This window comes from Salvelinus sp. IW2-2015, linkage group LG22 (genome assembly GCF_002910315.2).
Source record: "Salvelinus sp. IW2-2015 linkage group LG22, ASM291031v2, whole genome shotgun sequence".
Taxonomy (NCBI): Eukaryota; Metazoa; Chordata; class Actinopteri; order Salmoniformes; family Salmonidae; genus Salvelinus; species Salvelinus sp. IW2-2015.
Window position 1 is genome coordinate 32,197,156 of NC_036862.1, and position 13,838 is coordinate 32,210,993.

Consider the following 13,838-nt stretch of genomic DNA (forward strand, 5'->3'; position numbering starts at 1 on the left):
CTTCACAGATTTAACAGTACCCAACTTCTTTTCTCCTCAGCCTGAGACTACATATGGATCAGCCAAAAGGCATGTATCCACTTTCTCCAATACCCACCTTTTCCTTGGCCCAATTTACTAGTCTGCCTTTTTCTAACCTCTCCATGCTCGCAAAACCTTAACTCACATGTGCTTCGTCGGTGGGAGGAGGCAAGGACACTCCTCCATTCGCCTACTAACTAAATGACACTCTCCTGGACCCCTCACCAACTTGAGTTGTTTCCAGGTCACGGAGGAGAGGATGGAGGACGGTCTTTTTCACAAATGAGAATCTCCCCCAGTCAACTTGCACATCCAACGGTACTTTTCCCTAATAGAAGATATCCTTTACATATAGCTATAACTTTATAAATACATTAATTTACTTTATGGAATGTTTTGTATATTTGATTGATACAAGAGAAAGGATGTTTATTTAAGCACACCCCTCAATTTTTTCAGTTTTTCAAATACCAACTCATCCACCTCAATAACAGATGGTAATTATTACATTCCATTTGGGGYAAAAAAACAAAGTACAAGAGTACTCAAACAGAGTTTAATGCAAATGATTGACATATCAAAACATGGGTTTGAGTGGCTAAATGAATTCAGTGACTTGGAGTGTAACTTTCTAATCTGAAACTGAACATGTAAAACCACCAATAACATTAATTCAAACTGAAATGTACCCCATATAATATACACGTTTGACATTCAGGGTCATATAAAAAAGGTAACAAGTACTCTAGAACGTATACAAAGGATAATTAAAACACTACGGAAATGTCTCATTGGCAGAACACTATATTATGGACCATAGAAAAAGTCAAATCAAATGCAAACATTTAAAACAAATAGCATCGGAATATATCCATATTGTACACAAATCTCCAGATGGCAAAAATACAAGTCTGAGTATGAGTGTGAATTGTGTTTGTGTGTTGTATGGGTGTGTTTGCATGTGAGCAAGGAAGTGTGTGCTGTGTATATTAATGTATTATTCTGAAGCTCGGAAGGCACATTCCAGGGAAAGGGATATCTGCAGGCAGGAAAAGCTCAAGGCTGATTGACCTGTCCCATGAAGAGGATCGTACCTAAGGACCAAGGAAACAACAAGTAATTCTACAGCAAATAGAAGGAAATGAACATGGCATGCATGTCAACAAGAAAGAAAAACAAAGACAGAATATGACCTGACCTTCTTCCCGATGCATGTCGTTTCAATTACACAACAGCTAGATAAACAACTAGTGATCTTTGCCAAAGAGGATGTCAGTCTTTTGAAATGATTAGAGTACATTCTAAAAGTTACAGAAAAATGAGAGCCAGCCAGACAGCATGCTGTACCTGTTGGGTTGTGCCGGATGAGGAAGAGGAAGGGTCGGTCTACAATGACCCAAGGTGGAGAAGACCTGGCCATTAAGATGGCAGCTGGAGGAAAAGGATAAATACAAATCAAAACATGTCTTCAACCTGCCTTATCTTTAATATTCAGAGAGAATATCCACACAGATACGCAACTCAATACAAACACAAAATGACTAAACCAACAAACACTCACTCGTGGCAGCAGCTGCTTTGGTTCCATCCTCATTGACCTCTATCTTAGCTTTCTGTAGCGCTTTAGATACATACACAGGCTCTGTACCTGAGGGAAAAGTTAGATGACAAAATATTCAAGTGCTGTAAAGTTCCATTGATAAAAACAATGTTCCACTGGGTGGCACTAGAGGACAACAAGTCTGCACACGTTATATCTGGTCCATAATATCAGAAAGTCTGCAGAAGTCGTTAGAGGAAAATAACATCATATGCTTCTTATCCACTTCACACCAGGCAGCTAGACATGAATCATGGCTATTTGGAGCTCTCATTGCAGTAAACAGTCAAGCAATGTTTTCATATATTCGCACCAGTCATCGTTGTGTCAAGCCAGACTGAGACCAATGGTTGGTTGATACAKTGTCAGAAAGAAGACCTTACAGTTGTATGTGATTTTTTATGTATGATCCCAGTGCCACTCACTGAGGTGTCTGAAGTCGGCTTTGCCATCATCAAATATGTCTGTTATCCCCAGGGCTGAGAGGGAGGCTCGCAGGTCCACTTCGGCTTCAGCAGTAAACCTACACACACATGCCAATGACGTAATGACCATTTCATTCACCAATTAGTGAAGACTTTTCATACACATAACAAATAGCACAAATGTTGAAGCTAGGAGTGTTAGCAGGTGTGTTATTTGCTGATAGGAAGTGCTTCCTGGCCATAGGGCTCCCAAGTGGTGCAGCGGTCTAAGGCACTACATCGCAGTACTAGAGGTGTCACTACAGACCCTGGTTCGATCCCGGGCTGTATCACAACCGGCCGTGATCGGGAGTRCCAAAGGGTGGCGCACAATTGGCCCAGCATAGTCCGGGTTAGGGGAGGGTTTGGCCGGGGTAGGCCATCATTGTAAATAAGAATTTGTTCTTAACTGACTTGCCTAGTTTAARAAAAGTTAATTAAATATTATTAAAATAAGAGCCAGGAGTGGGTGTGTTATCTTTGACCCGTCCCTGCAACAATACTTGGAAGTTACTTAGTATGGAGGGTTTTGCTTCTCTGTCATGTAGTGGGCAATAATGTCAGCTCTATACAATATATTTTTACCTGCAATGTGTTCAGGACATTGCGTCCTACTGAACAGAATCCTGGGTAAGGGTTTTTGACCAGTGAGTGGGTTGTTGTGTTTGGGTCTTACTTGGGCAGCAGCAGGCGGACCTTCCTCTGGTGTAGCAGCTTGGTCCAGCTCTGTACCGTGGCTGTGCTGATGTGAGAAATGACATCACCTAGGGGCGTGTCCTCATCCGATGGCAGGGCGATCAGCATGCTTATGCTGTTGCCGTGATACGGTAGCTCAATGACCTTATAATTCAGCCCCTGGGGTGTGCTGGCCAGACCTAGGAGATAAGGGGTCAGGAGTATCCATACCGTGGGCTAAGAAGTGTTACTGCATTATTGGTCTATCTGAAATTCTGACAATATTCAACACCCTTATGAGGATACTATATCTCTCCTCTATAGTGACATGAATATTGTATGTCAAAGAGTTTAGTCTAGTTTGGCTTTAGTTGCATAATGAGAAGGATGACGTTTGTTGGTTCCCAGGACAATCTGTGGTAGGGATGTGGTCCGCAAGACAAAGACGCCAAAACCACAGTGATACCAATCCAACAACATGTACAATCATGCTGTAAAACAGTCATAAAACAAGTCATCAAAGCTGAACTCCATATGTAGTCATAAAGCAACAATATGGTTCCCATTATACTCATATCAACCCACAGAAAAGTGATTTAACCTGTCAATTATGTCTGAGAAATATGCTTGCCAAATGTGTTGCTCTATAGTATTTACCCTGTAAATGGAGGTTGAAAAGATGACTCCCAAGAGCAATGCTTAATTCATGAGGCTTTCACAATTTATTATCAGAAATAAACTAGGCATGTCAGGGAAATAATCCCAGACAGTCCAGAGTAGCTATTCTGTCCTGAAACTGTAAGGCATTGATACAGTAAATACCCCACTCGACTACACTTAGGCCAACATGACAAACTCTATCCATGTCACTTAACAGGCTAAACTACAGCCAAGATGGAATTATGTGGTCTAACTACAGCAGACTAGTACAGTATATAATTTCACACACAGGTCAGAATATTAGCCCAGTGAGCAGGTCAGAAGGGTTCAGAGTGGTGTCTTAGGTTTCAGAGCAGAACTCACCAATGTTGAAGACCGACAGCTGGGACATCATAGGGACCTTGTATGCATTGCCGTCTCCCGCGTTGAAGGTTCTTATCTTGGTGTTCTCCAGCTGAAAGCGGGACTTCCACAGGCCTTTAAAGTAGATGGCGTTGACGGCCACCAGGCGGGTCAGAGCACCGTCCAACATGTCTGCCTTCACCAGAGTGGGGATGTGGCCTGTAAATTAGAACACAGCAGTCAGGAAKATGTATGATTCCAACACAAATGACACACTGACCAAAATAAACAATGAATTGAATAGGACAAGTTAGTTACCCCCATTTAATGTAAAATCACCACAAGACCTAGTGAAATAAAGTCTGGTGCTACATGAATGTAGCCTAATTACATACCATTAGAGATCTATGGTAATGTTTAAATTGACTGTCCTACAGTAAGCTTGTCTCCAGTTGGAGTCTCACCTTTGGTCTGGTTGTTGACCCAGTCATTGATGGTGGCTGCAGCCACCTGGGTGTCAGTGAAGTCCAAGGTCCGGCTCTCACACTGGAAGTTGGCCCTGTTGGAGGACATGAAAGCCTCCTCCATAGGGAAGCCCTGCTGGGAGAACATAGCGTTGGCGATAGTCACGATGTCCTGGTTGGACTTGGCTGTCAGCGTCTTGTGGAGCTTCCTCAACATCTTATAAGGTCCTGGAAAGAAGAGTTGGGGAATTTCAATTAGATATTTTGGGATTTTCTGAAAACATTGTCGTTCCTCGTGGTAGGAGTATAACTGGAAGGCATGTCCTTCAAGTCATCATGTTGTTACTCTGGGTAGCGCAATGACTGGAAGTCTACAAGTACAGTAGCATATGCTAGCGTACCTGTAGACTTCCAGTCATTGTGCTAATACTAGTCAGCATTGGCTCGCAAAACTACCTTTTAACTTCCTTCATATTGCAAGGAGACATAAAAATGGTATCCATGAGTTCATCTGACTCTGGGTAAGAAGAAAAGTGGCTTAATTGGCAGAATCTTGCAGTATCCTTTAATGAGAGACACTGTATGAGGCTATGAAAGGACTAGTATTGAGGGAGTCTTACCATTCTTCTTGTAGCGGAGTGCTGTGAGGAGCTGCCTGCGGGTCTCTCCATGGGCGCCTGGCAGCAGCATGCCCAGGATGGAGGCCACGCCGTGGGGGGAAAGCACCACGTTCTCCTGGGGTCTGGAGCGGGCCACCTGCAGGAATACCTGGAGCCCCAGGTCGGAGCCCCGTTCGCCATAGGAGGGGGCTTGGGAGAGCACCCCCCGGTGGCCACACAGGGTCACCAGCACACACAGGCACAGTAACGAGGGGAGGCCCATCTCAGGTCTCAGGTCTCACACACCTGGAAGAGGAGAGAGTGTCATGGAAGTCATTTGTACGTAGGATTATGACTCAACGTGGTTCAKCACAATCCAAACAGAGAGAGCAGTRTTGCATGTTCTTGTTCCTTATGGTTTTGACAGGCGCTGGAAGGTCTTGTGCCCCTATGGCACTGGCCTTAGTATCGCCATTGTCAAGTGAAGTGTTAGTCATGCTGTCTAAACATGACTAATGGATACTGTCAGCACCCAAAACCAGTAACAAGTAGTGCACTAATTACCTTGTTATTGGCACCTCATTGCCAGTCTTTCTATAGTTCATATTAAGTCTTGTTATTGGCACCTCATTGCCAGTCTTTCTATAGTTCATATTAAGTCTTGTTATTGGCACCTCATTGCCAGTCTTTCTATAGTTCATATTAAGTCTTGTTATTGGCACCTCATTGCCAGTCTTTCTATAGTTCATATTAAGTCTTGCAGCAATTTTTAGAAGACTACATCAGCTCTAGCCTCCTTCCTGTGGAAATACTGGCTTTATGCAACAGCTTGCAATAAAACCCAGACAACCATTGTCTAAGTACAGATTGAGAAACAGATGGGGTGGGTGAATTATATTAATACAAATATTCAATAATATAAGTAAGGAGTTTTTCTCTACATACATATGGCCTATATCAATGTATTTTTATTTAACTAGGCAAGTCAGTTAAGAACAAATTCTTATATACAATGATGGCCTTCACCAGCCAAACCCAGACGACACTGGGCCAATTGTGCGCCGCCCTGTGGGACTCCCAATCACGGCCAGTTGTGATACAGCCTGGATTCAAACCAGGCAGCGGTCTATCAASCCAATCATTGGAATTCTCTGACATGTAATCCTCATCACAGTTACTTTGTTGTGAAACTGTTCGTAAAAGCAAAAGCCCTGGGAACAGTAGGCTACTCACTGAGATACAGAACAAGATAACCCAACACCAAGCCCAATCTTGACCAGGAACTATCAACAACACTCAGTCATAGCCTCCTGCAGCCGAGGTATTTAAGGTTGGTGACAACCCACCCGCCTCTTCCCTACAAGTTAATTAAACTAACTCCAGTTCAGACGTGTACAGACAGACTGTAAACAGAGATCCTTCAGAGCTGTGTGTGTGTTGGCTGGTAAAATGTAGGCTAAAGCCTGCCCTACTGTAGGCTATTCATAAAAATTTGTTGCAAAAGTGAAGGATGCCAGTCTGGAAATGTGAATAAATAAATTAGTTGACAAGCAGCCAACTAAATCACCTTGACATCTACTTTGAGAAACACTATCCATGGATTGAAAAAAAAATAAACAAAATCAACAGCAGTATAATTCTGCATTTCAGTTCTGGAAATGTGGTAGGCTTTGCTAACAGTACATGACGTTTAACCGTGAAGTCGAGACAAATGAGAATATGACCCAGGTGTTGACCAATGATGATKATTGTTTACAAAGTAGCTAATTAGAATAGATCCACTTTGAAGCGTCGCACTTGAAGGTGAATATTCGTCCACCCTGGCTGGCAACAATGTAGCTTCACATCACTCATCTCTCGAACTGTACAAACGACGTAGGCTAGCCTGAAACATAGTAACATTGCCATATCCTACATACATTTTTAAACTGTATATCGCGTCTCCACGTGGAGATAACCGATCCTTACCTGAATAGTTTGGATGTAAATGGTCCAAAAACGTTATTTGAGCATAAAACAGTTCCGGTTGGTAACGCAATATGAATACGACACCAGCCTCTCTCGAGTCACCAGTAGAGTGAACAGCCAGGCACAAGGTCTCCGTCGATGTTTGTCCCAAAGGTAAAGGTGCTGTCTGACACTCAAGATTATAATATGGAGGGTTTTACTAAGTTGATCTCCGCCCTCCCGACAGTCAAATTCGAATCGGAGAATGGTTGTTGAGAGAAGAAAGAATAACGCATAAAGTGACAACTTGCAAGTGTATAGTAGGCTACTGTAAACAGGAAGTCCTTGATAGTTCACGGTTAAAAATAACTGTTTTATAACTGCTAGCCTACCATTTGGGATTCAAAATGGTTAATTTAATTTKGCTTTGTGCATGTGATATGTGTCCTATTTGAAACATAATTTCGTTTACTCATTTTTATTATCCTGATGTTATGTTGCGGGTCAATTTGACCCATTTCCACTTTTGAGTTGTCTAAAACACTACTTAATCTATCTTTTTCTACATGAAATTAAATTACTTTTACTCATTTAGGGTCACACACTGATATGTTTTGGAATGTCTATGTCGATTTTGTATACAAACCTTATGTTGTGGGTCATTTTGACCCGGAGGCTTTCATGTGTATAGATATTTGCACAGATCCAAATTAAACAAGTGTCTTTGATGTATTTTGTTTTGACTATTTCTGGTTGCACTTTTATAATTATATTTGGGTGAAAAGGAGCTTTCCCAAGCTTCTCCTTCTCAGTGTGAGAACAGCAGGTCTCTGACACTCCAAAATGAGCTCCAAACAGAAAATACTTGTTTGGGAGAAAGGAAATATGTTTAACAAATAGTTCTTAAATATAGAGTTTTTGAAATCAAATGTTCTTGTATTTCTTCTTTCTGAAAGGTCTGACAAGACAAAATAAAGTTGAGTGTGTTTAAACTGTGTGGGTCAATTTGACCATGTATGTATGTAATTTTTTTGCAGCAAAGCACAAGGGTTAAAGCACAGACAAGGGAGTGGCTCACCCCGCAATGACATTTCATACCCAGAAGAGAAAGTGTTTGTAACATAAAGTTATAAGTAGCCTACTCAAACTCCACCTCTCCAACACTCACTATGGAGACATTGGAAGACAGCTTGTATTGTAAGTCAGTTTCCCCCAGTGGCCCCTGTATGGGTCACCCAGATAACTGTTGGCAGGACAAAAGGACCACCTGGTGCCTCTGTTTACCTGTGTGCACCCCACCCCCCAAACACACACACACACACATATACAGGAGAGGCAAGCCCTGGCTTAGTTACACCGACTCTGCCATACTAAAAATACATGATTTTTTTAAAGAGTTAGTGGATGTATGGCGTGTTGAGTTACAGCAGATTAATTAAGAGAGAGTGAAGGTACACAGTGGCGATTTTAGCATGTATATCTTAGTGGGGGGGGGGGATGCATGCCAGCAACGCAACTACAGAACACAACACTAAACAATACATTAATTTCACTATAATGGTGAAAAACGGTGCCCACAGACTTTTAGGGTCTACATAAAGCTGTCCCAACACCTTACCACTGCTACACCTGGCCTTGTCTAGTAGCAAAACAGTTCATTCAGCCTCATTTKCTGCCTTTTTAAAAAAAGCTGATATTGCTGACTTGCTTAAACAAATGTGGTTTCTACTGACAATTGAGATGTACAAACTATGGCATAAGGGGACGACAAGCGCATAAGAGGCAATCCGTAATTTTGATAAAGACAATGAGCGAGCTAGGACGGATGTAGTCAATATAACTACTTGCTCAGCGCTTTTGAAATGTACAGCGACAGAATTCATAACATGGGCTGTTCTTACAGTGTTCTCCCTGTACACCAAGTCAGAACCGTAGGATAAATTAAGGGGGCATATAAGCAGACAATGAAAGCTCTTACAAAATTCAATTTTTATTTTATTTATTTAACCTTTATTTAACTAGGCAAGTCAGTTAAGAAAAAATTCTTATTTACAATGGCGGCCTAGGAACAGTGGGTTAACTGCCTTGTTCAGGGGTAGAATTATAGATTTTTACCTTGTCAGCTCGGGGATTCGATCTAGCAACCTTTCGGTTACTGGCCCAACTCTCGATGATTGCATTTCTCTAAAACAGGTTATAGGCTACATGTGCACCACCAAGTCAGAACAGTAGGCAAAATTAAGAGGGGAAAATAGACCAAATTATTAGGGTGAGGCACGTGGGCTACTAACAGCTTACTACACAACACTCAGTATTACTTTCTTAGCTACAGTATACATATCTCCCTGCCATATTACATAATTTATGCAGCAGCATACAAGACATTTTTGGCCTCACCTTGTTGTGCTGTGCTCACTTGAACAGGAAGGTGGCGCAGCGGTCCTTCGCGGGCAAATTTTGTCATCAAACTTTATCATCAAAGTCTGACATTCTCTTGATTTATGGTGATTTGAAGACAACTGGGAACTCTGAAAAAAACAATGTTGAATCATGATGACGTCAGTGATCTTCAGGTCGTGGCTCTTGAAAGAGGCCCGAGTTCTGGATGTACAACTCCGAGTTGGATGACCGCTCAAAATGTATTTTCCCCAGTCGGAGCTCGTTTTCCCCCAGMTCCCAGTTGTCTTGAACTCATTGAAGTCAGATTTCGCAGTTCCGAGTTAACAGTTGTTTTGAGCGTGGCACAAATCATGCTTCATTGACAGCATGGCCAATGTTGAATGTTTATCATTTTAACCTTGGAAAAGAGACCCGTAATCCCAGACTTGGGACCACACATCCACTCCACTGAATAGCAGTATAGTGATTGCTTTGCAATGCTTGCAGTTAGCCACTGATTCCTTCATTTGCAATTTCCAACTTGATGTGTAGTTTATGTCCAATGGCCAATGAGCACAGATATGTTTTATCTATAATTTCTCTTCATGTGACAAGGATTAGAAAGGATTTGCCAGTAGATTGTGATTCATGATGATGACTGCTAGCTAAGATTTTGAAAGTCTGATGTTGACATGATCAGTCCAATCAAAGCTACTGTAGTGATTTGACGTCATTTTATCTGCGGCCAATGACCTTGAGCCTTCTTGGATGGGCACTTCTAATGTAACTCCATGGCAGTGTGTATGTGGATATGTAAGCATGTCCAGCTCTTAAGGCTGCTGAAACTAGAAGCAGAGCAGATCCTGCCTGCAGACTGCTGTCATTTACACAAATAACATGTGCTCTATTGTAGGCTATATCTACAGGAGATATTGGAGCCATCTCTGCCCTTCCCCGTAATAGACCCTTACTCTATATCTACGTAGATGGAACCCTACCTGTCCCAGACCTGCTGCTTTCAACTCTTATGATCGGCTATGAAAGCCAACTGACTTTTATTCCTGATTATTATTTGACCATGCTTGTCATTTATGAACATTTTGAAAATCTTGGCTCTCTCTAATTCTCTCCTTCTCTCTTTCTTTCTCTCTCTCGAGGACCTGAGCCTAGGACCATACGTCAGGACTCGCGGCATTGATGACTCCTTGCTGTCCCCAGTCCGCCTGGCCTTGCTCTATTCCAGTTTCAACTGTTCGCCTGCGTTATGGAACCCCTACCTGTTCCAGACCTGCTGTTTTCAACTCTTAATGATCGGCTATGAAATAGCCAACTACATTTATTCCTGATTATTATTTGACCATGCTTGTCATTTATAACCTTTTAAAAATATTGGCCTCTCTCTAATTCTCTCCTTCTCTCTTTCTTTCTCTCTCTCGAGGACCTGAGCCCTAGAGCCATACGTCAGGACTACGGGCATGATGACTCCTTGCTGGTCCCCAGTCCGCTGGCCTTGCTGGCTATTCCAGTTTCAACTGTTCTGCCTGCGGTTATGAACCCCTACCTGTTCCAGACTGCTGTTTTCAACTCTTAATGATCGGCTATGAAAGCCAATGACATTTATTCCTGATTATTATTTGACCATGCTTGTCATTTATGAACATTTTGAAAATCTTGGCTCTCTCTAATTCTCTCCTTCTCTCTTTCTTTCTCTCTCTCGCGGAGGTACCTGAGCACCTAGGACCATACGTTTAGGACTACCGGGCATGATACTCCTTGCTGTTCCGCCAGTCCCACCTGGCCTTTGCCTGCATATTCCAGTCTTCAACGTGTTCTGCCTGGCGGTTATGTCAACCGCCCACCTCGCCAGACACCTGCTGTTTTTCAACTCTTAATGTCTCGGCTATGAAAATGCCAACTGAAACATTCTCATGATTATATTTGCGCCATGCCTTTGTACATACTATGAACATTATTGAACATCTTGGCATAGTTCTGTGTATAATCTCCACCCGGCACGAGCCAGAAGAGACTGGGCCACCCCTACTAGCCTGGTCCTCTCTAGGTTTCTTCCTAGGTTTTGGCCTTTCTAGGGAGTTTTTCCTTAGCCACCGTGCTTCTAGCACTGCATTGCTTGCTGTTTGGGGTTTTAGGCTGGGTTTCTGTACAGGCATTCGAGATATTAGCTGATGTACTGAAGGGCTATATATAATACTTGATTGATTGATTGAGTAGATATTGGAGCATCTCTGCCTTTCCCGGTAATAGACCCTTACTCTATATCTACAGTATGATTGGAGCCATCTCTGCCGCTTCCCCGTAATAGACCCTTACTCTATATCTACAGGAGATATTGGAGTCCTCTCTGCCCTTCCCCGTAATAGACCCTTACTCTATAATCTACAGTGAGATTTGTGGCATTCTGCCCTTCCCCGTAATAGACCCTTACTCTATATCTACGAGATATTGGAGCCATCTCTGCCCTTTCCCCGTAATAGACCCTTACTCTATATCTACAGGAGATATTGGAGCCATCTCTGCCCTTCCCCGTAATAGACCCTTACTCTATATCTACAGGAGATATTGGAGCCATCTCTGCCCTTCCCCGTAATAGACCCTTACTCTATATCTACAGGAGATATTGGAGCCTCTCTGCCCTTCCCCGTAATAGACCCTTACTCTATATCTACAGGAGATATTGGGAGCCTCTCTGCCCTTCCCCGTAATAGACCCTTACTCTATATCTACAGGAGATATTGGAGCCCTCTCTGCCCGTTCCCCGTAATAGACCGCTTACTCTATATCTACAGGAGATATTGGAGCCTCTCTGGCCTTCCCGTAATAGACCCTTACTCTATATCTACAGGAGATATTGGAGCCCATCTCTGCCCTTCCCCGTAATAGACCCTTACTCTATATCTACAGGAGATATTGGAGCCTCTCGCCCTTCCCCGTAATAGACCCTTACTCTATATCTACAGAGATATTGGAGCCTCTCTGCCCTTCCCCGTAATAGACCCTTACTCTATATTCTCCAGGAGATATTGGAGCCATCTCTGCCCTTCCCCGTAATAGACCCTTACTCTATATCTACAGGAGATATTGGAGTCCTCTCTGCCCTTCCCCGTAATAGACCCTTACTCTATATCTACAGGAGATATTGGAGCCTCTCTGCCCTTCCCCGTAATAGACGCTTCTTCTATATCTACAGGAGATATTGGAGTCCTCTCTGCCCTTCCCCGTAATAGACCCTTACTCTATATCTACAGGAGATATTGGAGCCCTCGCTATCCTTCCATTTAAAAGACCCCGCAGACAGAGCCTTTGCTCCTCTTCCCAGGAACCTATAACCGTTGCCTACATTTCACATTACATTTCTGAGTGCACCATTTCTAAAAAGTCTGCGCACGGACACAAATATTGTATAAACTTGACGAAAACAATAAACTCGTTACAAATAAGACCTGTCATAAAACTGCGCGTGTYAACGAGCATTAAAACCCTGCCAGGAAAACACCCTCCAWATACCTTTTATGGCGCCAATAACGCTCTTTATTTGCAGTATAATTTAAAAACGATTTGAATTAGGCCAGGGCAGTTTCTTAAAGAGCAATGGCTATTTTGATCCCATTTCTGTAGAGGTGTGCGCAGAATGTTTTGATATTTTGTAGTGACTTTTTCAAACTAAACAAGCATGCTACCAACAGTATATAGCGAGTACCTGTCCATGCATTCAGAAAGATTGATTGTATATTCGAAACAATTTAAAAGTAGGATAAACGCAGCCCACACTATGCAAAAGACGAATTGTTGTTCAATATTTAGTTCAATAGATTATTCTGTTTCTATGCCCTGCCTTGGTATGTCCCACTCTTATCGCACAGCAATACTGTGTAGACTACCCATACGTTCACATATTTTACATAAACTACCACTGTGTTGGCAGGATGTTTTAATCTTTAGCAGTAATTTATGATGTATCTGGAAAATGATTTGTGTCAGTTTCTATATGATTAAACAATGGCACATTGTTGACCTGTCAGTAGAACATTTYAATTCAACAATATTTTGCATCAACTTTTCCCCTGACCTAAATATGATGGACTGCCCATGAATTCTGAAACATTGTAAAGAAAATAGAATTACAACCACTGGGAAATGTGGAAACATTGATTTAACCAGTGTGCCCCCAGCAGGAATAGGGTAGCCTAGTTACAGTAACATACATAGGCCTACTTCAATGTCAAATATAAACTGTTCACCTGTTAATTAAATTTGACTGTATATTATAAACTGCGCTGCCTGTGGCATTGCAAAACTTGAAATATATATTTAACCTTTCTATTTAGACTACTAGGTTTAAATAAACGAGAGATGTGCATGGTCATTAGTTGTATGGCTACTTCAGGAATATGAACCCATCACAGCCTGCAATGGTCATGAAAATAAAATATGAAAAAGATTGCTATGTAATTATTTTAGATTCTAAAAATAAAACTTGTCCACGTACATTTTGTACATATGCAGTTTATGAGGCCCCAGATGTTTCAGAGTTCACACCCCACCCCCTGTGTTGCTGTGGGTTGAATCCAGGGGACTGAGGGAGCAGTGGCCCTGCTGGGATATAGAAAGGGGATTGTGAAAAGAAACACTGTGGCGAGAGAGAAAGATTGGAGAGAGAGAGAATACA

The 13,838-nt window shown here is 42.3% G+C and overlaps 1 protein-coding gene across 1 annotated transcript; it reads right to left on the minus strand.

Annotated features, from left to right (window-relative positions):
- Positions 1-558: 558 nt before the first annotated feature.
- Positions 559-7,144, minus strand: LOC111949465 (glia-derived nexin). The gene is made up of 9 exons (XM_023966673.2): positions 6,794-7,144; positions 4,847-5,131; positions 4,227-4,454; positions 3,784-3,981; positions 2,762-2,960; positions 2,047-2,144; positions 1,583-1,669; positions 1,369-1,452; positions 559-1,115 (listed from the first exon to the last, which is right to left on the minus strand). Exons 2-9 carry the CDS (start codon positions 5,106-5,108, stop codon positions 1,078-1,080), a joined length of 1,194 nt encoding a protein of 397 aa, XP_023822441.1. The 5' UTR covers positions 5,109-5,131; positions 6,794-7,144; the 3' UTR covers positions 559-1,077.
- Positions 7,145-13,838: the final 6,694 nt, after the last annotated feature.

Excerpts from the sequence above, each read along its gene's own strand:
- LOC111949465 (XM_023966673.2), bottom strand. The coding sequence starts at position 5,108 with ATGGGCCTCCCCTCGTTACTGTGCCTGTGTGTGCTGGTGACCCTGTGT. Across the intron at positions 2,145-2,761 it reads GTCCGCCTGCTGCTGCCCAA|GTTTACTGCTGAAGCCGAAG; the intron begins GTAAGACCCAAA and ends ATGTGTGTGTAG. Across the intron at positions 1,116-1,368 it reads CATCCGGCACAACCCAACAG|GTACGATCCTCTTCATGGGA; the intron begins GTACAGCATGCT and ends CTTGGTCCTTAG.